At 40.6% G+C, this 27,791-nt stretch overlaps 2 protein-coding genes across 5 annotated transcripts; both read left to right on the forward strand.

Annotated features, from left to right (window-relative positions):
- Window positions 1–1,340: 1,340 nt before the first annotated feature.
- On the forward strand, window positions 1,341–14,205 carry lonp1 (lon peptidase 1, mitochondrial). Of its 3 annotated transcripts, none has more exons than XR_006012700.1 (22): window positions 1,341–1,915; window positions 2,604–2,692; window positions 5,006–5,125; window positions 5,204–5,369; window positions 5,620–5,733; window positions 5,862–5,923; window positions 6,230–6,359; window positions 6,820–6,903; window positions 6,992–7,060; window positions 7,664–7,815; window positions 8,126–8,264; window positions 8,364–8,542; window positions 9,119–9,206; window positions 10,004–10,126; window positions 10,216–10,332; window positions 10,972–11,112; window positions 11,342–11,507; window positions 11,595–11,681; window positions 12,596–12,723; window positions 12,894–13,058; window positions 13,432–13,640; window positions 13,715–14,205. XR_006012700.1 is itself a non-coding variant. In XM_042005955.1 (21 exons), the coding sequence occupies exons 1-21, from the start codon at window positions 1,379–1,381 to the stop codon at window positions 13,579–13,581; spliced, it is 3,006 nt and encodes a 1,001-aa protein (XP_041861889.1). In that variant the 5' UTR covers window positions 1,341–1,378; the 3' UTR covers window positions 13,582–14,205. The 3 variants fall into 3 exon arrangements, 1 of the variants encoding a protein (XP_041861889.1); XR_006012701.1 differs by having other exon boundaries at window positions 13,749–14,205; XM_042005955.1 differs by having other exon boundaries at window positions 13,432–14,205.
- A 676-nt stretch (window positions 14,206–14,881) lies between these two features.
- LOC121652877 (leucine-rich repeat-containing protein 24-like) lies at window positions 14,882–24,683 on the forward strand. Of its 2 annotated transcripts, none has more exons than XM_042005956.1 (8): window positions 14,882–15,474; window positions 18,628–18,806; window positions 18,905–18,991; window positions 20,569–20,760; window positions 20,958–21,126; window positions 21,433–21,695; window positions 21,870–22,430; window positions 22,859–24,683. In XM_042005956.1, exons 2-8 carry the CDS (start codon window positions 18,645–18,647, stop codon window positions 23,267–23,269), a joined length of 1,845 nt encoding a protein of 614 aa, XP_041861890.1. In that variant the 5' UTR covers window positions 14,882–15,474; window positions 18,628–18,644; the 3' UTR covers window positions 23,270–24,683. The 2 variants fall into 2 exon arrangements, with proteins under 2 accessions (XP_041861890.1, XP_041861891.1); XM_042005957.1 differs by having other exon boundaries at window positions 14,883–15,474; window positions 22,862–24,683.
- The last annotated feature ends 3,108 nt before the right edge of the window (window positions 24,684–27,791 follow it).

A 27,791-nucleotide genomic window follows, 5' to 3' on the forward strand; every position in this document is an offset into this window, starting at 1 on the left:
ACAAAATACTTCAAGAATTCGGTTTCTGGATTATGAAGTTTGTTACCCTTGGAAGACAGCAAGAAGTTATAACTGCAGTTTACACAGAAACATGTTGAGAATTGCTGTAAAGCTTTTAGGCTTTTTCCTTCAATTCATATAACTTTTCTATTAGGTTCTTCCTAAAGATACTTTATATTTTTGGTTCTAATTATTGGGAAAATTAAGCATAAAGCATTTAAATTAACACCTAAATGGACATTATCTTTCCAGAATTTTCTTTGGGAATCAACAGCTGCTTATGAAAATGACAAATTTTGAGTTATTCATGTTTTTTCTCAGATCTGAGTCTAGCATTTCACTATAATTGGTGCTAAATTTAAAAAATCATCCCAATTCAGCAGTCTCATTTAATTGCAGCCTCATGCACAGAAAATGCTAGGTCAGATTAAAAAAAATTAAAGTGCACATAAAGATTATTTTGATACAGCTTCATGGTAAAAATTACAAAAATGTTCTTCTTCTGGGCTGGATGAGAAAGGAATTTTGGTTAAATCTGTAATTGTTATTTATCAAGGTGACCCTGCAAAACCTAACTTTATTGTCAAAACATATTGCTGACAGAAGCTGACTTTTTATTCCTTACTTTGAGACTGAAATACAAACATTTACTGAAAAATAAAAACTTTAACTTCTATCTTTCAGAGGAGAGTGAAGCACAGCCGCACAGTGAACAGTCGCTCCATCCGCAGAGCACAGCATTACAGAGATCTCTACCTATAAGGTCCATCAACACAATCTAGTACCCTGTACCACTAAACTCTGGTGTTAAAAGTGAAATGTTATGTAAAATTGCCTATTTTATTAATTAATATATCTGATGTTAAGTAATTTATATCTTGCACACACCTTATCTCTTTATTGAGCCTTTGTTTCTTTTTTTCTCTTTCTGTCTTATAAATGTATGTGTTTGAAAGTTCTCCCTTTCATACTTTTCAAACTGTGTACAGTCTCCATTACCTGGAAAACGTGTTGCAGTTCAATAAATATATGAGTTAGGCCTCAGTGATTTATAAATCTAAAGCATTTTTTTCTATTTTACTTTTTTGTTCTTTATTGTTCTCTTTGAATGGGGCTTGGAGTATATTTGCAAGTAGTTCATTGACAAAGAACAGTGCATCTTTCTTTCTTTCTTTCTTTCTTTCTTTCTTTCTTTCTTTCTTTCTTTCTTTCTTTCTTTCTTTCTTTCTTTCTTTCTTTCTTTCTTTCTTTCTTTCTTTCTTTCTTTCAAAAAGGGGGGTGGGGTGGAGTATTCGCGAAGCAGTACTACGTCATCAAACGTTGACGGAAGTGTGATCTTTGCCAGTCACCTGCTGCTGAGAGAAAGCTCCAGATCAACATGGCCTCCTACATGAAGATGGTCGGAGTTGCTAGGCAGCTCCACAGAACTTCAGCTCTTGTTGGAAACTATTTCAGGTCCGGACTGGTTTCTCATCTGACGGAGACGACGGCCCTGAATCGGTTTCAGTCCTCACGGTGCTACAGTAGCCGCGCGACCACACACTACACGTGTAACATTCCGGGCAACACAGCAATGACAGTGAACTGTAGACTGACTGCACGACCCAGCCGATGGGTAAGGGTCGGGGCCGTTCATCTCGCTCAAACCGGCGTTTTTACGTCGACCTCTCGACCCTTTATTGTTCAAGGTAGGATGTACGGGAATCGAGGCAGTGCTGCGGGCTTCTCTGGAGAGGATGGTGGGGAGAGCGCAGGCTCTGGGGGGGAAGAGTCTGGAGGAGATGGGGGAGCACCTTACACTGGTCCTCAGATGACAGCTCTCACCCCCATGATGGTTCCGGAAGTCTTCCCAAACGTGCCTCTGATTGCTGTGAGCAGAAACCCGGTGTTTCCTCGTTTCATAAAGATCATAGAGGTAAGGATGATGTAATGTTACGTTTCCTATCCAGTGTTGTCTTTGGCTCCAAGGACACGAGCAGCTGTCACACCGTCACTTCTCATGTGGTTCCGTCTGCCTGCCATGAAAATAGCATGTATTATTATATATCCAAATGAGTTTAGTTTCAGAAGATTCACAGTTATTCAGAGAATGTTTATGTTTCACTGGAACTCTGTTGTGTTTTGTTATTTAATAGCAAAAGACAATAATTTCATTGGTGGTGGTCAGTCCGGGTGTCAGAGTCTGAAAATGATCCTGCAGATATTTCTCAGTTATGTCAGTTAAGTGGTAGATTCCACATTTCTACAAAGTCTGGGTCACAGCTTTAACCCACAATCATCACAACTACAGCAAAGAAAGCCAAAACCTAAATAACAATAAAATCGTTGATTCAAAATGCAGTTAGTCAGGACAAAAGACCTTCGGCTATAGACATACTTTTACCTCTTTAACTTTTCCCCACAACCTCTGCTATATGTATAGCTAACTGGTTAAATATGCTTGATCCATTCACAGCTGTCATGATATCGTCCCAAAACAGCCCAATCCTGTCTCAAACACTTTGGACCATGAACTAAGTGATTGCAGGGATAAATCAGATGTCTGTGTTTTTGGAGTCTGTGTGATTTTTATTTATTTATTTATTTATTTTTCTCTCTGTTAGGTAAAGAACACAGCACTGATGGAGCTGTTGAGAAGAAAGGTTCGTCTGGCTCAGCCTTATGCTGGCGTCTTTATGAAGCGAGATGATACGTAAGTCAGATAATTCACTGCTCTTCTGAGATTCCTCAGTTACAGACCAGGGCCTGTATTCCTAAAGATTCTAAAATTCCTCGCAAAGAGCTCCTAACTTATCCTAAAAATGCTTCCAGAACATTTTCAGAGAACTCTGAGCAAGGAATGGACAGAAGCACCTATCGTAGTGAGGAGGTGTGGTTGACCCTGTTGCTAGGTATGAGTCATCTTTGCAAAAGCTGTAATTGTTTGTCCTAAAAGCTTGATAAGCTAATAATATAGAATGGACCATCAAATCAATAGACTTAATCCTAGAATCTAATCTCTATGAAGACTGAGTAATTATAAATAATATTTTACATGAAAAGAAAAACTCGTAATAAATGAATAGTGAGCTATACTTTGAAATTATTGTGCAGAATCTGTGGAACCCAGGCCCACTTGCACAGTATTCACATGCTGATAGTTATATTTATTTGCTTACATTTATTTACTATGCTGGTCATTTTTTCACTTTCATCTCCATTTTGTATTAACGTGAGTAAAATGGCTCAGCTTCCATCAGTGTATGTGATTGGTGACTGGCCTATATGAAGCAGTGTTGGTTGGCATTTATATCTACCACAAACCAGTGAACAGCAATTGAGAAGAAAAGAACAAGAAAACCCAACTGGATAGAGGAACAGTGTTTGCTCCTGTCTCAACTGGTCAAAGAGCATAAAAGTGTTTTGAGAGGTAGATTTCATGAACAACAATGAACATGATTCCTGCATCATCCAAGTTGTTGTGTTTAGTAACTCACTGTTATCCAGTTTTTGGAGAATATCTCTCCTGCCTTTTCTACCTACTCTTTTCTCCTCTGATTAGGGAACTCCAAGCTTCTTCCTAGGGCTGGACGATGTGAACCAAATCTTATATCTTGATATTTTTTTACCTGAATCACGATATACGATATATATCTCGATATTTTTTTTTTTTGTCAAGTAACCAAAGAGACAGTTCTAATTTACAGCCTTCAGTGCTAAATATACTTTTATTAAGGCCCAGAATACATCTGTGATATGTTCAGAGAATATAAACCTAGCAGAGCTCTTAGATCCAAAGACTCTGGTCAACTAGTCCAAACCAGAGTCCAGACTAAACATGGAGAAGCAGCATTTAGCTGTTATGCTGCAAACAAGTGGAACAAACTGCCAGTGGAGATTAAACTTTCACCAAATGTAGACATTTTTAAATCCAGGTTAAAAACATTTCTTTTCTCATGCGCCTATGCATGAAATCTGCACAGAAACTTTTTAACTTATCTTGCTTTTAATCATTTTAATGTAATTTATTATTTTATTGTCTTTCCCCACACTGAAATTTTATTTCTTGCATTTTATCTGTTTTATTTCATTAATTGCATTTCTTTTAATCTTTTTAATCTTTTTTTTTTATTATTATTATTGCTTTCTGCACCCTGCTGAAATGTTTTATGTAAAGCACTTTGAATTGTCTTGTACATAAAATGTGCTATACAAATAAATTTGCCTTGCCTTGCCTTGCCTTGCCTTGCCTTGCCTTGCCTTGCCTAAGGTTCAGCAGCACATGTGCGTTAAAACAGCTGACTGAAATTAAAATACCTTTATATTAAATTAAATGCTCCTAAAACAAAATAAATAAAAATATTTTTCAATTACCATAACAAAAATACTGCAAAATGCAAAAGAAAAGATGCTTTTAACTCAGAACAAGCTATCTCGATATAAACGATATTCCCTCCTTCTATATTGTGTCTGATAAAGTGTCGACATATTTGAAAATCTCGACATATTGCCCAGCCCTACCTCTTCCCTGCTCTTAACAGATCTCACCCTGGGAGCTCTCTTAAGAGCTAAGATTTTTTTAGGAATAACTTTTATCTTTAGCATCTAGTATTCACTTTTAAAGGAAATTCTAAGAAAACATCATGATTCTAAAATGTTTCTAGGAATTTGGCCACCAGGAGCAACTCTTTGTACTGAGGATCTTCAGGAATACGACCCTGGCCTTTAATTTAACCGGTTCTAATGAAAAATCTTTATTTTTAGGGACTTTCAGAAAAAGTGTTCATCCCTTGAAAGTAGTGTAGTCATCTTAGCATGTCATAAGTTGTATGTGTTTGTTACTTTTCGACCTTTGGATCTGCCTTAATTTGTTGGCTTTCCTCAAATATCCATCATTTGTGTTGATGTGATCAGTTTTACAGAGCAGAACTGTCATACTAACCAGAAACCAATTGAGATGAGCTGAGATCTTGACTTTCTTCTTACAGCCCCGTTTTTAGTAAACACTGATTTCTGTGTCTTATAGTAATGAGTCAGATGTGGTGGAGTCTCTGGACGCCATATACTCTACCGGGACCTTTGTTCAGATTCATGAGATGCAGGATTTGGGAGATAAGCTGAGGATGATCGTCATGGGACACCGCAGGTTAGACACATTACTGCTGCTGCTTGGTGAGAGATCTGAGAGTCGTACCTCTGCTAATTGAATGCTCTGCTCTGTCAGGATCCGGATCACAAGACAGTTGGAGGTGGAGGCCGAGGATGCGTCAACATCCCCCGAGTTGTCAGAGTCTGAGCCGGAGTCCCAACTCAAACCTTCAATAAGACGCAAATCCAAACGCAGCCGCAAGGAGCAGCCAGGTTCTCTGACAGACCAGATGGAGGACAAGGTGTGTGCGATGGACAGAAAGCTCCCTCTGAGGCATAGAGTGATAGTAGGTGACACCAACAGCTGGTTGGTGCAGGTGACAGTGGTGAGAAAAACAGTGTCATTGAAGTGGTGGAACAGTGGTGATGCAGATGATTACAGATCATGACGCTCCACACACCTGCCTACCCACTGTCACGTGTTTGCTGCTGCTGGTCCTGACAGTAATATATCATTATATTTGTTTATTAATTTTTTTCCATGTTGGTCAGGTTTCAGATGCAGACTTGAGTCCAGAGCTCTTTCCGTTACCTTCATCTAACATCCTGATGGTTGAAGTTGATAACGTCCAACACGAACAGTTTACTGTCACAGAGGAGGTCAAGGTAAGCATCACACAGCACCACATGGGGTCAGACAGCAGCTTTCATCAGATCATTTCCACTTTACTAAACACTGAAACCTAGCTAAGAGGAAATGTGTTGCATCTAATAAGTGGACTCTCTATGTACAGGCTCTAACAGCAGAGATAGTGAAGACCATCAGAGACATCATCGCACTCAACCCTCTGTACAGGTCAGTCCTGAAACTTCTCTGGTCTCATATTCTTTATACTGGGTTTCATTTACACATCTCTACAGCTAGTATATACCTCAAGCTTTGATTAACTGCCTGCATTTTCCATTTAGTGTTTACTTGTACATACACTCATTCTGATCATATGATGACATATTTATGAACACAGCACTATCTGTGCGTTGATGAGAGCAGCTGAATCTTTTAGAAGAACTCTGTAAGACTAGATTTATGATCCCCTGTTAGATGTTAGGTGATATATGGTGGCCATCCTTTTTTCTGACTTTTTTTTCACTGTTGTGTCAGAGAGTCGGTCCTTCAGATGATGCAGGCTGGTCAGAGAGTGGTTGATAATCCCATCTACCTCAGTGACATGGGAGCAGCTCTGACAGGAGCAGAGTCACATGAGCTGCAGGACGTCCTGGAGGAAACTAATGTGAGCAATCTAATCTCTTAATTATAGCCAAATGTAAAGTGTGTAAAATGATTTTAAAGAGAAGAAATCAAACCAAAACTAATCATTTCCTGGTTAAGTTTTGACACCAGTGTTTCTAACTCTGAATTGTTATGTCATTATTTATTTGTTTATTTATTCATACACCTCTGGTTTGTGCACTTTACATAAAACCCCAAAAATTTCCTTTAAGCAGCACTTTGGATAAGCAGGGCGAAAAAGAAATCTCAAGAAACAACACGTGTGTTCAGTAATGTTCACTTTATCTGAATTCATTCACACTTCAAGTTTTTATTTAGTCTTTATTTAAAAAAGCAAAAGACAGGAAGCAGGAAGCACAACATCTTTAGTGAAATTAGAGGTGCTTCTCAACACCTCTCATACGCAACTTCAAAGAAACTGTTGAGGGTTTAAGTTGAAGCGTTTTTCTTTGTCTTTGCAGATCCCAAAACGTCTCTATAAGGCTTTGTCTCTGCTAAAGAAGGAGTACGAGCTGAGTAAACTGCAGCAGCGCCTTGGCCGGGAGGTAGGAGGGACCATCCAACGTGCATGAGCACCATCTGGTCTTTTCTCACCTCTTCCATCATTCATCTATCCCCCTGCTGTGTTTTCAGGTGGAGGAGAAGATCAAACAGACCCACAGGAAGTATCTGCTTCAGGAGCAGCTCAAGATCATCAAGAAGGTACAACAAGAGTACATGTCCCATCTCACTATAAAACCCCTTGACGTTAGACTGGAAGCTTCTTTCCTTTGTCCCACCCCCAATTCTTACAGACCAACAGTGTTTGAGATCAGAACAGATGGAAGATGTTTCACCTCTGATCGAGAAGGCATCTCCAGGTGTGACTGGTTGGGAGTTTCAGGTGGCGTTATTACAGACCACCCACAGGATGTGACACACATGTGACACGCATGTGTGTCACATGTGTGGTGATGTAAAAGTCCCGAAAACCTCCCAGCAGCTAGTTCAAGTGAAAAGGGTCAGAGGTGTCCAATTGCTTTCTGTTCAAAAACTGAGGATCACATGACCTATATGACAGCAGATCTCAGACTGATTCTCCCTCTGATGTAGCCTATTATATCATAAAGTTGTTCATTACAGCTAATTTCATCCACACCATCCTCATCAGCACCACAACCTGGCTCACAAAGACATGGGTCATGTGACTGAAGGATTTTTAGATCCATGTATCCTGATCACATCTCTGTAAGGAGATGGGCTGTGAGTTCTTTTGATACAAGAACAGTGATGTGTCTTCATATCTGTGTGTACGTGTGTTTTCAGGAGCTGGGTCTGGAAAAAGATGACAAAGAAGCGATTGAAGAGAAGTTTAGAGAGAGATTAAAAGACAGAACTGTCCCTCAGCACATTATGGATGTCATCAATGAAGAACTCAACAAACTGGGCCTGCTGGACAACCACTCCTCAGAGTTCAAGTTAGTCCTCATTTTTGTTGTCTGTTTCTGGTAGTTTTTCCTGTACATCAGACACAAAAACAAAAGTTGACAAAAAACTTTATTTTTAAAATGACTGTGAAGACAAAAACACACTGGTGGCATCCTGCTGCAGTATGTCACATGACTTGCATCTGGTATTACCTCTAGCACACATAGCAAGCGTTCTGATGCAGCTGCATCTGACTACATTGTGAAGTTCTCCTCCCAAGTTTTCAGTTCTTGATTAATAAGTTGAAAACTGCATGTTTTCATAAGTAATATTTTGGCATGCTTCCACTGTGTGTTTCAGTGTAACCCGCAACTACCTGGACTGGCTGACCAGCATGCCCTGGGGCACCAACAGTGAAGAAAACCTAGCCCTGGAGAGAGCCAAAGAAGTACTGGAGGAAGACCATTATGGAATGGATGATGTTAAAAAACGCATACTGGTCAGTATGGACACGCAGGAAATGAACAGTACTTTATGTATAACTGATGACAGATGCTCAGATAAACAACCCCCCCATTCCATCTGTGTCTGCGTGCAGGAATTCATAGCGGTGAGTCAGCTTCGTGGCTCCACCCAAGGGAAGATCCTCTGTTTCTATGGTCCTCCAGGTGTAGGAAAGACCTCCATCGCCCGCTCCATTGCCAGAGCACTCAACAGACAGTACTTCAGGTTCAGCGTGGGAGGCATGACCGACGTGGCTGAAATCAAAGGACACAGGTCTGTGTGTCTTTGTTTTTTTTTTTTGTTTTTTTTACCAACACCAGAGTGACATCATGATGGAGTCCACCGTTAGAAAAGAGATGGTACTTTGCATGTGTGGGGTAGCAAAAGATTCTGACAGCAAATGGGATCAAACCTGTAAATCTACATGTTGTATAATAATGAACCATTACAGTGATTGTAGTGATTCAATTATGTTCATAACAAACCAGTAAAACAAAGAGTTAATGATATGATTTAAAAAATCCATATGGAAGATGGTGGAGTAGGGCAGCTGATGGAGGATCATCCAAGTTTAGATCTTCCATCAGAATTTACAGAGAACTGAGGTGAGAGCTTCCCAGATCAAACCTGAATCAAACACATCTTCATTCATGTGTAACAAAGATTCAGAAGCACAACTGGTTGGTCTTTATTGATGGTTCCAATTTCTTGTATCCATGTGCGCTTGAGGCTCTGCATTAATGTTATCATCTGCTATCAAGCAACTGTTAATTTTTAATGAGCTAATTATAAAGGTACCAGCAGTGGGCATGTCCTGGAACGGGTGTCACAACTGGACTTTGTTTTCAGGAGGACATATGTTGGAGCCATGCCTGGAAAGATCATCCAGTGTCTGAAGAAAACTAGGACTGAGAACCCTCTGGTGCTCATAGATGAGGTCAGTACTGCAGGAAGTGTGTTGATGTCTTGGTGCTGTTTGCTCTGAACTGTTGATAAAATGTGATGTCAATGATTATTGCAGCAGTGCACTAAGTTTTGGTTCAGTACGCACCTTGGTATTGGGTTTTGGTTCTGTTGTGTTTCAGCTCAGCTGATTATGCCTTTTTGTAGTTGGGTGGACGAGTGTTAACGCAGTGACTTGGTTTTTAGTTTGTTTTTTTTTTCTTTGTACAAAAACATCTTCAAGTTTCAGTGGGCTTTACAGATGGACAAACCTGGACATGAAGGTGTGATAGAACAAGGTTTCCACCTGCAGGGCTCTGTACAGGAACACACACATTCTCCTGTTAAGTTTGGATTTAAACTCACAACTTTTGATGGAGAAGTGATGTATGCCTCTTTCAGGAGGTGACATTCACAGCAGTTATAGCTGTGGATCTGCATTCTTTGGTCAGATGAAGCCAGTGGTACCATTATGATGGAGATGAACACGGAGAAAGGGATTTAAGACAGTGGAACACCATGAGAACTCGAGAGAAATGTTTTTTGTGAAGTCAGAGGCTGCAGAAGGAGAAACTCTTGTCTAGTTCTGCTAACCGTTGCATTCATGTGACTGTTAAAAAAGGACTGTGCAAGAGTTTCCATATATGTACATAACAAACATGGCTGTAATGCTGTAGGTCCTCAGGTTCACTTTCAAACAGATGGAGCTTTAGCTCTGAAGAACCTCAGCAGCCTTACCTGCAGCAACTAATTATATTGATGATGTGTTGTTCTCTAACTTATAATAATTAGGTGGATAAAATAGGCCGTGGTTACCAAGGCGATCCATCGTCTGCGCTACTGGAGCTTTTAGACCCTGAACAGAACGCCAATTTCCTTGATCACTACCTGGATGTTCCAGTGGACCTGTCAAAGGTAGGAGGAGGTGGTTTCACTGTCCAGCTGAACATGTACATTTAATGTGGAGTTTGGATTAGGGTTGTTCATCTGGTGCTCTTTTACAGGTTTTATTTATCTGCACAGCCAACGTGATTGACACCATCCCAGAACCTCTCAGAGACCGAATGGAAATGATCAATGTGTCTGGATATGTGGCCCAGGAGAAACTGGCCATCGCTGAGGTAGCCCATCACCTCCTGCTGGTCCCGAGACATCCTAGATGAGAAATACACCATGAGCAAATAATTTATGTCTTATTTGAACCTTATTTTTTTCATTAGACAGAAACTCATTGGGCTAAGTGTAAAGTTTCAGTCCACAGATGTTTTTTGACACACAAAGTGATACTCTGGGTGCAGATGTGTCTTTTTCAGTTCTAAGTTTCTCATTAGACTTAAATCCAAGTTCAGGTGGTTTTGTTGCATTCCTGAATGTTCAAGTAAACCAGACATGATGCTCTCCTCTGAGGTAATCATGGGGATCCACACCCAGAAGCAGAGATGAAACAGAAAGCTCAGATTGGAGCACAGTTTGATGTTCAGGTTGGTTCTAGATGTTAGAACCTCCAGAGTCGCTACAGCTGATCTATAGACTCCCAACGACTGATGTGGCTTCTGATGATCTTCATTTTAACTGAAGGTCCTTTTGAAATGTATGTTGTATATCAGTATTAATTACATTTGCACACACAGTGTCAACTCAAGCTCAGTTTACATTCTCGGGGCTGAAATAAAAGAGATTGTTATTTGTTGTTGTTTTTTTTATGGCTTTATATGACATTATGGTCTTCATTCCACTTCTCTGTGTGTGTCTGAGTGCAGCGTTACCTGGTCCCTCAGCTTCGTACGCTCTGTGGCCTGACGGACGAGAAGGCCTCCATCTCTGCTGATGCCCTCAGTCTGCTCATCAGGCAGTACTGCAGGGAGTCTGGAGTCAGGAACCTGCAGAAACAAATAGAAAAGGTAAAACTCTGAGCAGCTGCTGGTTTACAGAACCAGAACTCACAACCGTGCTCGGAGCTGAACCTTTAACTGACAGTGGGTACACCTAACAGAGTGTAGAAAAGAACTGTTGGGAGGTCATACACCAACAGAAGAGTTACTAAGCTTCTGTGAATGAGTCAGACTCATCTTTTCTATACAGACTCAACATACGTGAGATGTGTAATCCAGTTTTTCCGTCCGTCCACAGGTGTTCCGTAAAGTGGCGTTCTGCATCGTAAATGGTGAACAAACCTCTGTGACTGTCACCCCTGACAACCTGCAGCAGTATGTGGGTAAACCTGTTTTCACAGTGGACCGCATGTATGATGTCACGCCACCAGGAGTGGTCATGGGACTGGCGTGGACTGCTCTGGGTGAGACACGTGCACAACAGCACACAGACCTGACGACCAAAAATAAATGTCAAATCTGAAGGTGTGACTTGTTTTTGTCGACTGCAGGAGGCTCGACGTTGTTCATTGAGACGTCACTGCGCCGGCCTTCTGGAGGAGCAGAAGCTAAAGGAGAGGGTTCACTTGAGGTCACAGGTTAGTTATGATGGAACATCACCAAACATGGTCCAGACATCTCTGACGCTGTTTCACCCTCACATCATACACTCAGAGAAACTCCAAAGCTAACTTCTGAGTTCAGGACTCTACAGTTAGTTTTATTAAGTCATATAAATGTAGACAGGCTGCTGTTAGATGAAGCTGGGTAGTAGTGTGGAAACATACAGGTTCCTTGATTTTGTTCTTTTGTGATGTACTCAGTCAAAAAAAAAACTTGTTTTCTGTCAAAAATCTGAGACCTAATTTTAAAACAGTTTCTACCAGACCAGCCTATTCCAGCTGACATTGTGTTTCAGACAGGTTAGAAGAATACAGATTATGTTTAGTTAAACCAGTGTTTCTCAGTCCTGGTCCTCAGGACCCTCTGCCCTTCATATTTTAGAAGTTTCTATACTTTCACACACATGGCTGAAATGAAGGGCTTATTAACTGGCTTACAAAGAACTTGATGAGGAAGTCCATTAATGTGAATCGGGTTTATTGGAGTAAGAAAACATCTAAAACATGTAAGATAGTGGGTCCTCAGGATCAGGACTGAGAACCATTGGTTTATATAGCCACACGAACAGCAGCAAGTATGACATCAGTGTAGTGAGGAGCTCTACTGGCTGCCAATAAGGTGCAAATCTCCCTGTTTATCTAACCTGTGACATGCAGTGCAGGTGTTTGGAAAAAAAACAAAGAAGGTGCTTCAAGGAGGAGTGTGTGTGTGTGTGTGTGAGATGGTCCATGTCTACAGATTTCTTTACAACCTCTTAGAAACCATTAAGGTTCAACTACTGCAGATGTTGAAAAAACTGAATACGCTTCCAGCACACTGAGGTCCTGCTGTAAATATGTTACCATGCTGATGTGTTGTGCATATTGAAGATGTGGATGCTCCTCTGTAGGACAGCTTGGTGATGTTATGAAGGAAAGTGCAAAGATTGCTTCAACCTTTGCCAGAGCCTTCCTCATGAAGCATGAACCAGAGAACAACTTCCTGGTCAACTCTCACTTGCACCTGCATGTCCCTGAGGTAACTACCGTTATAGACCTGCTTTTTTTTTTTTTTTTTTTTTTACTTTACTAAATATCGAATAGTAATCAATCATATTCAGCAGAATATCCATGCTGTCCCTGTTTTTGGGTCTAAAATCTCCTCCACTGTAGCAACTAATGATGTTGTTTCCTGTCTGTTTGTCTTAGGGGGCAACTCCCAAGGATGGGCCCAGCGCTGGCTGCACTATTGTCACAGCACTGTTGTCCCTGGCAACCAACCGGTCTGTGCGTCAGAACGTAGCCATGACTGGAGAGGTGTCACTAACAGGAAAAATCCTGCCAGTAGGAGGGATCAAAGAGAAAACTATAGCAGTATGTGGAACACACACACACATTCACACCCATGTTGTTAGCAGACCTGCAGCAGAGATGGGAAGACTTCCTGTCTGACATAATCACATTTCCATTCACCTCCAACACAACGGAGCACAAGAGGCAGGAAGTCTGAATCCATCCACACACACTGCAGTCTGAAACCAGGGAGTGGTGATTTTTGTTGCTGGACTAAAATCACTCTGGATATCTCACTGTAACATCAGGAAACGGCAAAAACACCACAAAAAGAAACACCTCTGACAACATCACCCAGAAAATATCATTAGCAACTACAGTTATTTTGAGATTGATTTGTGATAATGTGGAAGTTTTCTCATAATGTGAACTTGAATATTGTTGTGCCCATCAGGCTCGTCGTGCTGGTGTTACCTGCATCGTTCTTCCAGATGAGAACAGGAAGGACTTCTCTGACCTGCCAGACTACATTACAGAAGGCCTTGAAGTCCACTTTGTGGACCACTACAACCAAATCTACCCCATTGTGTTCGCACAGAACTAGTTTGAAGCAGCTTTTTACAAGAGAACAAGAGATGTTACAGCATCAGTCTGGTTGAAGAGGTAAAATCAAGTTCTTATTTCTCACTGAGGACACTGTCCTGTAGTGGGACTGAACCTACATTATCTTCTCCAAGATAATCCAGAGAAACATTCCCTACATGTTAACAGCTGCCACAGGACCCTGACTGAAGAAGGAAGGGAGGAATGGTACCATCACTGAATTGGGACAATAAGCCAGCTGTGCCAAAGATGAGCAGGGAGGATGTCAGGATGTGACATTACTGATTAGTTTGCTGCCAGGCAGCTTCTTTACCCACAGCTCTGTGGATGGACTCTTTCATAAATTGTTTTATATGCTACCATATATGAGGATGATGACATTTCAATAAATTAATGAGTATTAAAAATCTCTGATGGCTGCTGGTTTCTGTTCTCATCAACCTGTGAGCTCATGGAGGGATTTTATGTTTATTGTTTACACATAAGTTGTGGTTTGTTTTTTTTTCTTGTTTTTTTTTGTCGCAAAGAGTGGAAGTGTCTAGATATGTGTGTCTGTATTAGTGTGGTATAATTTTACCCTCACTTTAACAGATAAACCCTCTCAAATAATAAACATTTAACGATGTTTTGGATTATTTTAAATTGAATTAGCCTTTTTAAAAATTCACCCCAAATTCCAAACAATTGGTACACAGTGTGAAATGTTAAAACAATGCAATGATTGGTAAATATCATTAGCCCATACTTTATTCATATTATTAGCATAACATCAGATTTTGAAATGCAACATTACATAAAATATATTAGCTCATTTTGAATTTGATGGGAGCAACACATCTCAAAAAGTTGGAACAGGCTCAATAAAAGGTTAGAAAAGTAGTTGGCTCAAATCAAAAACAACTTGAAAACTAACTAGGTTTTTTGGCAACAGGTCAGGTCAGTAACAAATGGATATAAGTAAAGAATTTCAGAGAAGCAGTCTGTCAAAGATGAGTGGAGGTTCACCAGTCTGCAACAGACTGACAATTGTGGAAGAGTTTTAGAAAAATGTTACCCAATGGTAAACACCACACTGTTCAAACTTTCTTGAGATTTGCTGCCATCAAGTTCAAAATGAGCTAACATTTTTTCACAAAATGGTAAAATATATAGATTTGAACATGTGTAATGTGTATGGTATTTTGTGAATGACATGGTTTTATTTATTCATTTATTACCCAGCATCTCAACTTTTTGGGGATTATGGCTGTATGGCTGTGCTGTCTAAAGGCCTAAAAGCTCTGCTGGTGTTGGCATCAAGGCACCATCAGATGTTTTGGTGCCTCTCCACATTTTCTAGAGGCTGACTCGTTGGATTTGTAGGTTTGATAAAATATGATGGCAGATTAATATCATTGTTATTACTATTTTTATTTTATCTTTTGCTTTTTACTAATTTGTTTTTAGTCACTATCATTACGGTTTGTACTGATGCTTGTAAAGTGTAGAAATACCGGGTGTCTGTGCTTCCAAGACAGAGAGAGGAGCAGATTTTCAGCAAATGTGATGCAGCGAGTGTGATTATGTGTTAGTGTGAAGGTTTGTGGTCGGAATTGTATGTGTTGTTTGGAGAACAGCTGACTGGTCCTCCGGGGCTGCAGCAGCGCTGGATGCGAGCACAGCTGGACGAGGATGATGATGGGATTTAACAAAGACATCGAACACAGTCGACCCTCGGATCTCCACTGTTCGCCGCCGCCTCCTCCCCGCGCGCTGTGGATCACTCACGAGCTGCCGTGACATGCGTGCAGCTTAACCTACTAAACTGAAACGAAATACCAGCCACCAGCATCGAATAGGAAACGCCGTGCAGAGCGGACATATAGTCGGAGTCTTCCTCGTCTTCCTCCGCGAGGTAACAAAGAATCATCACCGCGGTCTCGTTTTGTCTGATCCGCCGCTGCGCATCATTCTGGTTCACATCGAAACCGTGTGGGCAGAGATGGATCAGAACATTTGTGTGGGTTGAGGCTGTGGAGGTGGCCTGCTGCGGCTTTCTGATAAAAAAAATGGCTTTATGTTGCTTTCTGTCCTCATCAGTCAGTTGCATCATCTACCTGTAAGTCATCGGTTCAGGATGATGGTGATGATGGTGGTTGTCAGGTAAACAGCAGCAGGCTGATGCTGCGCAGGTGTCCACCTCCAAGACAGACAAAGAAGAGGCCTTAATGCTATATTTTCTCATTCAACTCACTGTCTCCTTGCATGAAACGTTTTCTTGGTGACAGATTCACAAACTGAGATGAAGATGAGGAAGAGTTTTCCTTTGCCGGACTGTTCTTGGTGCTTGGATCATTAGCCTTCATCACGCTTCACTCGGGCCAAATAAGTTTGAATATTTAACAGAATTTCAAATGAGTTGCAGATAATCATCCAGCTTAATTATTTAAGCAAACCTGAAGACAATGTGAAAATGACTGGAAAAAAATGATTAAGTTGTAAACCCAAAAAACTACTTCAATGTATACCAAGCAACACAAATTAGCCACCTGTGCAGCATTTAACTAGTTTTGCAGATACCTGAATAATGTGTTGATCACACCTACAGGTTGTTTGTGTCTAACACTAAATGTAGTTGAGCTGTATTTGTTTACAGCATCAGTGCTGAGATTGCTGTTACACGACTGAATGTGAAGAACAGACCTTTATGTTCCCTAATATTTAATCTGTTATAGATCATTTTATTCAGATGGAGGCAAAGGTGAGAAATATTCAAGCTTGAGGAAGATAAACTGTCTATTTAGTTGTTTCAACAGTCATGAAAATGCAAGTCCACCCTCTTTTAAGTTTAAGGTTTTACTTATGAGGATATCATAAATTGAACTTCTGATGCTCAATATGTTGAATCATTATCATTATTTACTGATGAAAAACTAAAAGTCAGAAGCAGTGTTTGAAAAATCACTCCATGATTCAGCAGCTCATAGAAGGACCTTTTTGCAGCAATTACTTGAAGTAATAGTTTTCTGTATGTTATCAGATACTCACATAATTTTAGAGAAATTCTGGCCAACTCCTCTTTACAGCATTGCTTCAAATCACTGAGGTTTGCGACATTCACTTATACACAGCTTTTCAATCAGGTTGAGGGTCTAGACTTTTTTAGCTTTTTGGCTATTCTGTTGTAAATTTGTTTCTGTGTGTGGGATCATTGATCTGTTGCATGAGCTCATTTCAGCCAAACTTTAGCTGTTGCACAGATGGCCTCACATTTGACTCTAGAATTCTTTGGTGTACAGAAGAGTTCAATCTACTCAATGACAGAAAGGTGTGCAGGTCCTGTGCAAAATAAGTCCAAATTATCTGCCTTCACAGTGCTAGAAATTTGGTTTGAGATGGGTTTTTTTCTGCTATGCTATGTTTGGTTTTCTCCAAACGTTCTGCTTTGCATTATGACCCAACTTCTCCACTTTGGTCTGGTCTGTCCAAAAGACGTTCCAGACATCTTGTGGTTTGTTCAGATGCAGCTTTGCAAACCTAAACTTTGCTGCCATGTTTTTTTTTTTTCTTTTTTTTTTCTTGAAGGATTTCTCTTGCAATCCTTCTAAAGAAGCAATATTTACTAACTTTTTTTTCTTATTGAAGATGGTAAATGAGGCTTGTAGAGTCTGAGGCTCAGCTCTTGGGTGTTTTGAAGTTGCTATGAACATTGCACAATCTGACCTGGGCCTGAACTTGCTGGGATGTTCACTCCTGGGATGATTGGCAGCTGTCTTCAGTGTTTTCCACTTCCGAGTAATCTTTTCCACTGTAGAATGACAGACTCCAAAAAGTATGCAAATTACCTCATAACCGTTTTCAAATTGATGTCACATCATTTTAACAAATATTTAAAAAATGAAGATACTTTTTGTGTAATGAAAAAAACTCTGAACGATTAGATATAGGGAGTCTGTCTTTCTGAAAATCCCGAACAAATGAAACAAAAAGTGATGGCAACAAGCTATAACAAAAAAGCTGCAGGAAATGTCTCGATCAATGACAGCAAATCACCAGTCAGGGATGAAGACAATGTGCATGTGACTTGAATTTACATGTGAATCAACCTTCAAGTTAATGCTTCACTCAGACTCTGACTTGTTGCCAATAAGCCCATCACATATGAAACATATTCCCACCTGCTGGCCAGAAGGATGTAAGGTTATGACTGACATGAACATTTCACAGCGGTATCCACTTCTACGGAAACATCCACATTTTAGATGTGGTCTGTGCTGAGTATTGATGTTGTAGCAGCTGCATAATGTCACGAGGCTGTTTACATAGCAGCAGCTACAACATTTCAAGTGACAATGCCCTTTCCTCCTGTGTATTAGCAAACCTACAATAAACCTAACATGGACATCTCAGCTGTTGCAGACCTTAAAAACCGAGCAGTACCACACAGAGAAACCTTCAGTCATGCTGTGATTCTCCTGCATTTAAATTAATAGTCATAAACGCAGCATGCTGACTCTGATGCTGTTTTATTGTTTAATGTGAAAATGACTTCACTCAGCATCTTTTTTTAACTGTAGATGACTTGATTTTATTGAACAAATGCAGACAGATTTAAATTCCCTGAGCAAGAAGCAACATACCGGTAATAACAAATTGCTTTATAACTTATCACCAGCAGAATGAAATCACCCTGTTCCGCTCTACAATCAATTTAAAACAACCTGTTGTTAAATTTTAAGAACTTTTATCCAGCTTTGTCTGAAGACACAAGATTTAATTCTTTAAAATTCTTTTTATTGTTCTTAGTGTCCAAAGAGACACACATTAGTCCTGCGTTGTGAAAAACATTCAAATTAAATATATTTTGTTTAAAAAATACCTTCCATCGGACAGAACTGAAGAGAAGCAGAGTTGTCTAAACAGCTCCTTTTGTGGCTAGGCTGAGTTTTTGTTTTGTTTTTGGATTAGGGGGAATTTGTGGGTTATCTCTGAATTTGCTGTCAGCTGTTTGGTCCTAATTCAGCTCTGATCCCGACTGTCCTGCACTCTGTTCTCTCCTCTTCCTCAGTCCTGTCTTCTGATCCCATGGCTGTGCTGCTGGAGCTTCTTCTTTCTGTACTGCTCCTGTCTCCACATATTCCAGCTTCTCCCTCCTGTCCTGTGGGCTGCCGCTGCTACAGCCTCACTGTGGAGTGTGGCTCCACTGACCTAAGGAACATTCCTAAACACATTGCTCCTTCCACTCAGGTGGGTTAATTGGAAACTCTCTCCACCTGTCACAGATCTGCAGACACAATCATATGCAGTGAATAATCTCCTCCCTCCTGCCATCTCTCCATATCCAGACTATCTTCCTCCAGGACAATGCAATTAGTCAAATCCGTCGACAAGACCTCACTTTGTTGAAGCACCTGCACTACTTGTATCTGCAGGTAACAAACACACACTCACACACCTTCTCTGAGGATGCTGTTAAAGTTTGGTTTATCACTGTTTGTAATTAGAGCAAGTTTTTTTCTGATCTGAGAACGGGACTCATTGCGTCCCTCTCATCAAAATGGGATGCTTTTAAATTAAACAACCTACAGCAAGGAAGTGAACACGTAAATGGTCTATAGAGAATTAAGTCTGTCTTACAGTCTTGCACACAGGATGGGAGCACCATCTTGTAAGAAATTCTCTCCCATCACTTTCCCTCACAACCACTGTTACCTGGTGAGATTTAGTTTTGTTTAGCTCAAGATGGCAAAATTGGGATGAGGAGAGATGGAGAAGGAAAACAGGAGGAAGAAGATGGAGTTGACTGGAAGGAACTAAATCACACCACTGATTTCTTTTGATTAACGTATTAAATTGAATTAAATGAAATACTTTCAAACCCTTTCAGTGATGTCTTGATATTATGTAATAGAATTCATTAGTTACTATATAGATAATATTAATTAAGTGTGTTTTTTACACAGACTGTTTTAGGTTAGAAATGGACTGAAATCTCCTGCAGTTGGAGACATGTATGTTGTGTGACACAGGTGCCACCTCTGGTGATTGACAGGTCAATGGAAGAGGAGAGAAGTGTCCTTTCCAGACAAACATTGATCACCAGTGTCACACAACACCAGTTTGAAGTAAATTTTAAAGTGGTGTTCTAATTAGTTATCCTTCAAAAATGTTGACATTTGGCTGCATATTTCCAGAACAGATTTTGTCCCTGTGCAACCACTATTACTAACCAACACTAGTTATGAATGGCTGTTAACCTGATGTTAGCCTGAAGTTACATAGCAGTGCTAATTTCGTTATATGGTGACACTAGATTGGTTTTGAGATAATGTGGAGAAACCATGTCATATTTAGTTTTCAGCTAAAGTATTTAGGGACAACTAGCAAGGCTGGCAGGTGATTCTAAGGTAAGCTACAGCGTGAAAATGTGGAGAAATATAGCCTGTAACGAGTCTTATTTTGTATAAAAAAACGTAACAATGAAGAGAAAGGGAGACGTTTCTGACTTTTTTTTGTAAAGAGAAATGGCACAGTTCAGGCTGAGACCGACCCCAGCCCCAGTCTCAGTAGACCGGTCATCTCCCAATGTAATGCAAGCTATATAAGATGTTATTGTCAGGCACATGGGTCTAGTTTACCACCATCATCAGACAGTAAGCTAGAACACCCAGGGGAAGAAGCCACTGAGCCCCCTACTACTACATCAAGTGCCACATACTGCACCCCAAAACAACTAACCTATCGTTCTGTGGACTTTTTTGAAGTTGTTGCAAATATTTCCATTTGATGGCCCAGATTATTAATGTAAAGATGTTGCCCACCCTCTTGCCCCCCATGTTTAAAAGTCAAGCTCCATAATTGGAAACTGACCCTACGGCTGCATTTAGTAACAAACAGTAACAAACCTCCATAAGGTCTCATCAACAAACATCATCAGCATTAACTGTGAGCCATTCGCTTCAACAGTCACCAGTATTCTGTTTTGTTGCTCTTCATGTCCCTCCTCCAGAACAACACCATCTCAGGGGTGGAGTCTGGCTCTTTCCAGGACCAGGGCCAGCTGCTGGAGCTGGCTCTGAATGGGAATCGGATCCATCTGGTGACAGCTGACATGTTCCAGGGACTCGAACATCTCCGTATTCTGTACCTGTCAGGAAATGACATCACACGGCTTCTTGACTACACCTTTCGTGGGTTACAGGTGAAAAATATAAAAACATTATGAGTTTTTTTTTTTTTTTTTTTTTTTTTTTTTTTAAATGTCCAGATAGATTATTATTTAATGATTGTATTGATACAAAACTATGTAATTTGACTTCTCAGTTTTGTATTTTTGCTGACACACTTGTTTCTCAATCCTGTGTAAAGCTTCATGAATAATGTGTCCAATCTCTGCAGCGTCTGCAGGAGCTCCATTTGCAGCATAACAGCATAGAAATGATAGCAGACCAGGCCTTGGTTGGTTTGAGCTCTCTTGCTCTCCTGGATCTGAGCAGAAATAATCTTCACACCATTGGTCCTGCATCACTACGGCCTCTGGTTAGTCTGCAGGTGCTACGCATTACAGGTGAGAGCAGTCACTGATAAAGACAGTCCTGAGGATCTTCAGTTTTGCAAACTGTTGTATATTTTAAAAACTGCACATAAATAAGACCGTTGTCATGGTAATGACCAGAATAAAGATTTAATTCAAGCCATATAGTTAACAGGGTCTAAGATAGATGGAGACACTTTCTGCTTGAGCTATTTCAGAAAGCAAGTTGTTTTTCAGTATGAAAGTATTCCTGACCTTTTGGAACCGTTGACATGCATACTGTAGAGACTCAGGAGATTCACTATGAAATGCTACAAGACACCATCTGTTCTGCTGTAGATAACCCATGGCGCTGTGACTGCGCTCTCCATTGGCTCAGGAGCTGGATTGATGAGGAAGGTCAGCGGCTGCTCAGCTCTGCAGAGCGTCGTCTGGTCTGCATTGAGCCACCACGCCTCTCCCACCTCAGCCTGGTGGAAGTCCCACTCAATAGCCTAGTGTGTATTCCTCCACTGGTGCAGCTAGAGCCCAGGAGGCTGGCAGTGCGGCTGGGAGAGAGCCTCAGAGTGTCCTGCCATGCCTCTGGCTACCCTCGGCCACAGGTATGCAGACTAACTGTAAAACAGTTTTATACTTCTATAGTGGGAAAGATGTCATCATTGATTTCTCTCTCTAACAGTAACAGCATTTTTTTTTCTAAATGACTGTATGTAATGGTGTCAGTTTTCTTAAATACTGTACTAAGATCCCTAAAAATAAATAAAATACCTTTGCAGGTGACCTGGAGGAAGGCATCTCAGGGTAAACTGGTGCACTCTCCCAGAGGCCTGGTTCAGGAGTTTGGTGCAGGAGGAGGTGTAGTGGGAGGACCAGAGGAACCCTCAGAGCAAGGCAGAGTCAGCTTACAGAAGACTGCTGGGGAGCGCTTTGACCCTGACACTGGCAGCGGCATGCTGTTTCTCAGTAATGTGACGGTTGCACACGCAGGTTTCTATGAATGTGAGGCCTGGAACGCAGGAGGTGTGGCGAGAGTTACCTTTCAGCTCGCCATCAACTCCTCCTCCTCCTCCTCGATCTGGGCCTCATGGTCTCAGGTGTCCTCACCGTACTCCCCTGCCTGGCCCCGACTGAGAAGCCACGGTCCTGCTCTGGGTTCGGATGTGAGCCGGGAGCCCCTGTACGCTTTGGGCAGCATGGCCTTCAGTGCTCTGGGAGCAGCCACACAGACCGCCATCGCTGTGGGTATCTCCCTGCTGGCTCTGACTGCTCTGCTGCTGGTTGCTATGATCTACAGCCGACATCACCAACGAGACAAGGAAGCAGACGGGGCTGAAAAGGTGCACATTTCTGACTACAAAACTACATTTTTTTAAAAAATACAACAAAATTCCCAACTTGATATGTAACAATGACTTCCTGAGGGAGAGATAATTTAATATACACACCAGATGTATTGCTGCCATCATAACAACAAGAAGATGGTAATCTAGATGTCTGTTTGAATGGTTTTCATGTCAGATCTGTAGATAGCTTCAGTGTTACTGGTGCAGAATCACTGCCTGATACATCCTACAGATCCCATCTTGGATTCCACACAGGAATATTTCACATTCAGTTTTTTTTTTTTTTTTTAGAAAAATAGCATAAACATGGTAACAAAACAAATGAATGTCAAGTAATTTCACTGAAAAATGTTTCCAACACAGCAACTGTTCCCATTGTATATTTTTGTACTTTAAAAGTGATCGGTATAAATTTTTCCCACCAGGAAGAGAGCATCCTGTATGTAAACGACTACTCAGATGGTCCAACCACCTTTGCCCAATTGGAAGAGTACCGTGATGAACGCGGCCATGAAATGTACGTACTCAACAGAGCCAAGCCCGTGCTTCCTCCTGCTCCACAAACTGTTATCTCCACCACTAACCTGGGTGGCCCTGCAACATCTGACACCTCCAGCCACACCCTTTCTGTGGGGCCAGGACAGACCATGAGTCCCACTCTAATTCCCAACAAACAGCAGCAGCAGCAGGACAGCGACATACGGACCATGAGGAGAATGGCAGGGGAAGGAGGCGAAGCGGAACCTGTGATCCCGTCAGAGGCTGAAGGAATGTTTCTTAACCACACAGGCCTGTTTCTGGAGTCTCAGATTGCTTATGAGATTCACTGCTGAAGGATGGTATGATGTTTCCAGCACTGTCCAATACATCTGAAGAAATTCAGAATGCCAATTCTTTAATCAGCCAATAAGTGATGGGGGTACTGTTCCAACCCGAGGAATTCCCTTTCTACTCATGCTGATCAAACATGACTGTCTGATCTGACCAGAGAGGTTCATGTTGCAGCTGGAGCTCCCAGTCTGCTCTACATCTAAAACACCAAGACTTTTACATTGGAATTCAGTGGGTAGACTGACACTCAGGCTGAGGGAACTGGCCTCAGGTTTCTGCTGAGCAGCATAGTTTAACCATCCTGTGCATGACCGTGATATCAGAAATCTTTTTTTAATTTGAAAAAAAAAAAAAAAAACATGCACCATGTTCGAACTTAAATCCATCCACTGGACAACTTTCAGCTCATTGGCACTTTGAGACTAATGAAATCCTGTGATTGATTAACATGCAAGAAACTTAAGAGTAAAATAACTTTAGTTGATAACTACATTTGTTGATTTAGTCACCACCAGGAAGTACAGTCAGGGTAGTTTGGCAACTAAAGATCTTACAGGACAATTCTTCCTTTCAGTCAGACTCTAAAGCTCCAGCCACAATGATCACACTTTAATGAACTGTCGACTTCAAGACATCTACAATAAAACAGGGTTCTGTGGCAAAAAAGTGTGCTCACCTCCCCGAGGTTTTCCCAGAGCTGCCCGCTTCAATCAGCTCTACAAGTTTGTTTCTGGATGACGGTTTCAAGTCCAGATAAAAGCAGGATCCTGGGCAACAGGGTGAGCCTGGACGTATGGAGTATATGATGTGGATCTGGTTATTATTAGAAGTTTCACACCAGATTAATCTGATATATATCCTCTAAAGAGTGTTCAGAAAGAAAAGTGTGAATAAAGAACTGAAGAAGACAATGAGAGTCTGATAAGATCTGCTTAACTGACCTCATGTGTGTATGTATGTGTGAGAAAAGAGAAAGAGGAGGGGTGGATCCATCCATCTGAAAATTGAGGGATGAGGAACTGTTCAGTCAGAGAAAATGTCCTTCCCACTTTGAAATAACTATAGAGAGAAATAACTTTTAATTTGATTAAAAACCAAAGTACCAAACTTTCCATCAGCACTCAGCATGTATTTGTGGAACTGTAAGTAGTCTCAAAACTCACACATGCATTTTTACACTTCAAGCCACATTCTCACACAGTCATGTATTTGGAGTGAAATTAGTTTCATAGTGGTTATAAATTCATATTTCATTATTTAAATGTATAAACCATTTTCTGTGTAACTTTGGGTTCTTGTAAATGTGTGTTTGAATCCACACACAAATATTAAGCAGCAGTTTTTACCCTCCATCTTACAGGTTTGATAAATATTGTTTTCAAAAAGCTGTAGGTAAATAAAGTAAGAAAGCATATGTTTATTTATATAGCACCATTTAGGATAAAAATCACAAAGTGCTTCATAATAAAGCACAAAACAACACAGGCCACATAAAAACAGATAAAAATAAGCAAAAGCAAGTTCAAAAAGATGTGTTTTTTAAAAGAGATCACTGAGCCAGCAGAGCTCTGTCTGAGAGGAAAGGAGTTCCAGAGGGAGGAAGGCTCTGTCACCTTTGGTTTTCACCCATATGTGCTTCACAACCAGCAGACCTGATCACATGATCTCAGAGCCCTGCAAAAGGTCAGATATAAATTGGTGCTTGATCATTTAAAGCTCTATATGTTAAAACTAGAATTTTAAAATGCATTTCATAATGAATAGGGAGCCAGTGCAGCTGGATTAGTGTAGGGGTGACATGTGAATACTTCAAAGATTGTGTTATTAGCCTTGAAGCAGCGCTCTGGACAACCTGAAGACGTTCCAGAGATATTTTACTCATACATGTGAAAATAGTGGACACACCTTGACAATATTTTTTAAATGATAAAACAAGAACAAACCAGCAATTTAATGAGCATCCAATGAATTGCGCAGGGTCAAGAGTTACCCCAAGGTTCCTGACTGAGGGCTTAATAAATGAGACAAGTAGGTCAAGACTTTTAACGTAGGGAGAAATCTGTCAGGGGCACATACAGTGACTTCAGTTTTTGCACTGTTCAGTTGAAAAAAGTTGCCATTCATCCAGTTCCTAGCAGCATCCAAACACCCAAGCAAGATCTGTATCTTTAAAACATCGTGATGTTTAAAAGAAAAATATAGCTGAATATCATCAGCATAAAAATGATAAGAAATGTCTTTAAAATATGCTACAGAGGGAGCAGATATGAAATGAACAACAAAGGCTCCATAACGGACCTCTGTGGAACACAAGAGGCAAGTGATAAAGAAGATGTCTTAAATTTGACAGCAGCCACAGAAGGAAAGAGAAAAAAACAGCTGTCATCAAGTGGAGTCAGTGGTTCAATCCTCAGCTTCACCCAGACCACATAGTACTGAACTGCTCTTGGGTAAGACAGTGAACCCCACATTGCCTCTGATGCTTCCATGGGTTGTGTATATGAGAGATTAAAAAGCATAAACTTAAGCTGTTTGTATCTAAGTTTCTTTCTTTCCCATGTGTATTAATCCATCTGGACTGCCATGGGGTCAGCAGCTCATTGTTCTCAGGTGGAACCGTCCATCTTGGAAATGGAAAATCTCTCTACAGTTCCTATACAGTTCACTTTCGATTCCTTCCTGTGTTCAGCTCTTGACAGTTTGTCTTTCACGAGTACAGCTGGAGGATTGATATATTACAAGAAAAATGTCTTAGTAACCGTGGCAACAGTGACATTTGCCATCATCCAAGTTGTCATCTCATCCTCAGGTTCTGCTTTAACATTTTCAATATTCTGTTAGGTTTTATATTTGTTCTGTAGACAGTGAAGAAAAAACAAAACAAAACAAAAAAAGTGTTCTCTCTGCAGTGAGAAAAATGAGAAACAAGCTTTTTTTTTTTATAAAATTTTTTTTTAAAGTGTAACTGTTGCACTGAATGTCTGCAACATGCTTTTAGTTTAGAAAGGTCAGAAATATTTTGGGAGCGATCATAACTGAATGCTTCAGAGCTCAGCTCGATACAGCAAAGAAACAAGGATTGATCTGTAAATCGATACTTGTGGCTAATAAATATGACCATGTATTCATCAGTCACGCACACAGTACGTGGTCTCTGTGCAGAAATGAGACATCTGTGATTAAGTTGTAAATCGGTTCTTCTGGTGGACTTGAACCCAAACAGGGTTGTTATTGGATTTCTGTGAGTCATGGGTTGAACACATTGAACATCATACTTTAACATAAGGCAATTCATAAATGTCCTTGGTTTTGTTGGTTTTTCATCTGAAGAGATTGCTGGAGCTGTCAACTGATCCTCATATTGGAGAGCTGGATCCAGTGGAGCTGATGGCCGCCAAACAGACCTCCGAAACGGATTGCTGTCCATGTGAACTTCTATGGGGGTATTTTTCTGTCTTTAATCAAGAGTGTAAGTGTTTGCTTTGAGAGCAAGATTTCTGGTTTTCACGCTCAAATATCATCTTGCGCACTCTCAAAACTCTGCTCTCACACTCAGAAAGTCCCTCTTGCTTTCAAAACTCTGCGCTCAGACTTGGTCTCTTTCACTCACACTCAGACACTTTATCTGCGCACTCAAAACTTTTGCTCTTGGATATTTTTTCCTCTCTCTTGGGTTGCAGAAAGAGCTGTCTGTCAAACCTCCTCCAGCCAATAGAATACGAGCTAATTCGAGCGAATAGTCCTCACTTTCTTCAGGGTGCGCTTGTTTTACTTGACACAGTGACGCCACACTGAAGACAGTCTCGGTCCTCTCTCCTCTAACATCACCCCCTCTGCCAGAAACCTAGGTGTCATAATTGATTCCAATCTTAATTTTCATCTTCAAATCAAAAAAGTCACCCAGTTATGTTTCCTTCACCTCCGTGAAGAGCAGACAACACATTACCCTGTTTTAGCCTCGCTGCACTGGCTCCCTGTACGTTTTAGAATTGATTTTAAGGTTTTACTAATTACTTTTAAAGCTCGTTTAGGTCTGGCCCCCGGCTACATTACAGTTAGATCCTCAGGCAGGTCCCTTTTAGCTGTGCCAGTGTCGAAACTCAAGACCAGAGGTGACCGAGCTTTTTCGGTCCAAGCCGCTCGACTCTGGAACTGCCTGAGAAGATAAGGCTGGCACCATCAGTATCATCTTTTAGGTCACTTCTTAAAATACACTTTTATCGACTGGCTTATATATATATATATACATACATATATATATATATATATATATATATACATATATATATACATATATATATATACATATATATATATATATCTTTTCATGGTTGATTTTATTACCTTACTTTGCTGTGCGCTTTGTAAACCTTGTTTTTTAAAAGTGCTATACAAATAAAAATTTTTATTTTTATGAAGGACATGGAGTCCAAATGGTGGAATAAATAAAGATTCAAATAAAATTAAAAAAATCTTACACCAATCACTTAAATCATCAATATGTAAAATAAAACGTCAACAACA

Source organism: Melanotaenia boesemani, chromosome 14 (assembly GCF_017639745.1).
Source record: "Melanotaenia boesemani isolate fMelBoe1 chromosome 14, fMelBoe1.pri, whole genome shotgun sequence".
NCBI lineage: Eukaryota > Metazoa > Chordata > Actinopteri > Atheriniformes > Melanotaeniidae > Melanotaenia > Melanotaenia boesemani.

What these genes read in the sequence shown, in the direction of transcription:
- lonp1 (XM_042005955.1), top strand. Translation starts at nt 1,379, where the DNA reads ATGGCCTCCTACATGAAGATGGTCGGAGTTGCTAGGCAGCTCCACAGA. An exon ending in TTTATGAAGCGAGATGATAC is followed by an intron (nt 2,693 to 5,005) that starts GTAAGTCAGATA and finishes TGTGTCTTATAG; the next exon opens with TAATGAGTCAGATGTGGTGG. An exon ending in AGCAGCGCCTTGGCCGGGAG is followed by an intron (nt 6,904 to 6,991) that starts GTAGGAGGGACC and finishes CTGTGTTTTCAG; the next exon opens with GTGGAGGAGAAGATCAAACA.
- LOC121652877 (XM_042005956.1), top strand. Translation starts at nt 18,645, where the DNA reads ATGGCTGTGCTGCTGGAGCTTCTTCTTTCTGTACTGCTCCTGTCTCCA. An exon ending in ACATTGCTCCTTCCACTCAG is followed by an intron (nt 18,807 to 18,904) that starts GTGGGTTAATTG and finishes CTCCATATCCAG; the next exon opens with ACTATCTTCCTCCAGGACAA. An exon ending in GCAGGTGCTACGCATTACAG is followed by an intron (nt 21,127 to 21,432) that starts GTGAGAGCAGTC and finishes GTTCTGCTGTAG; the next exon opens with ATAACCCATGGCGCTGTGAC.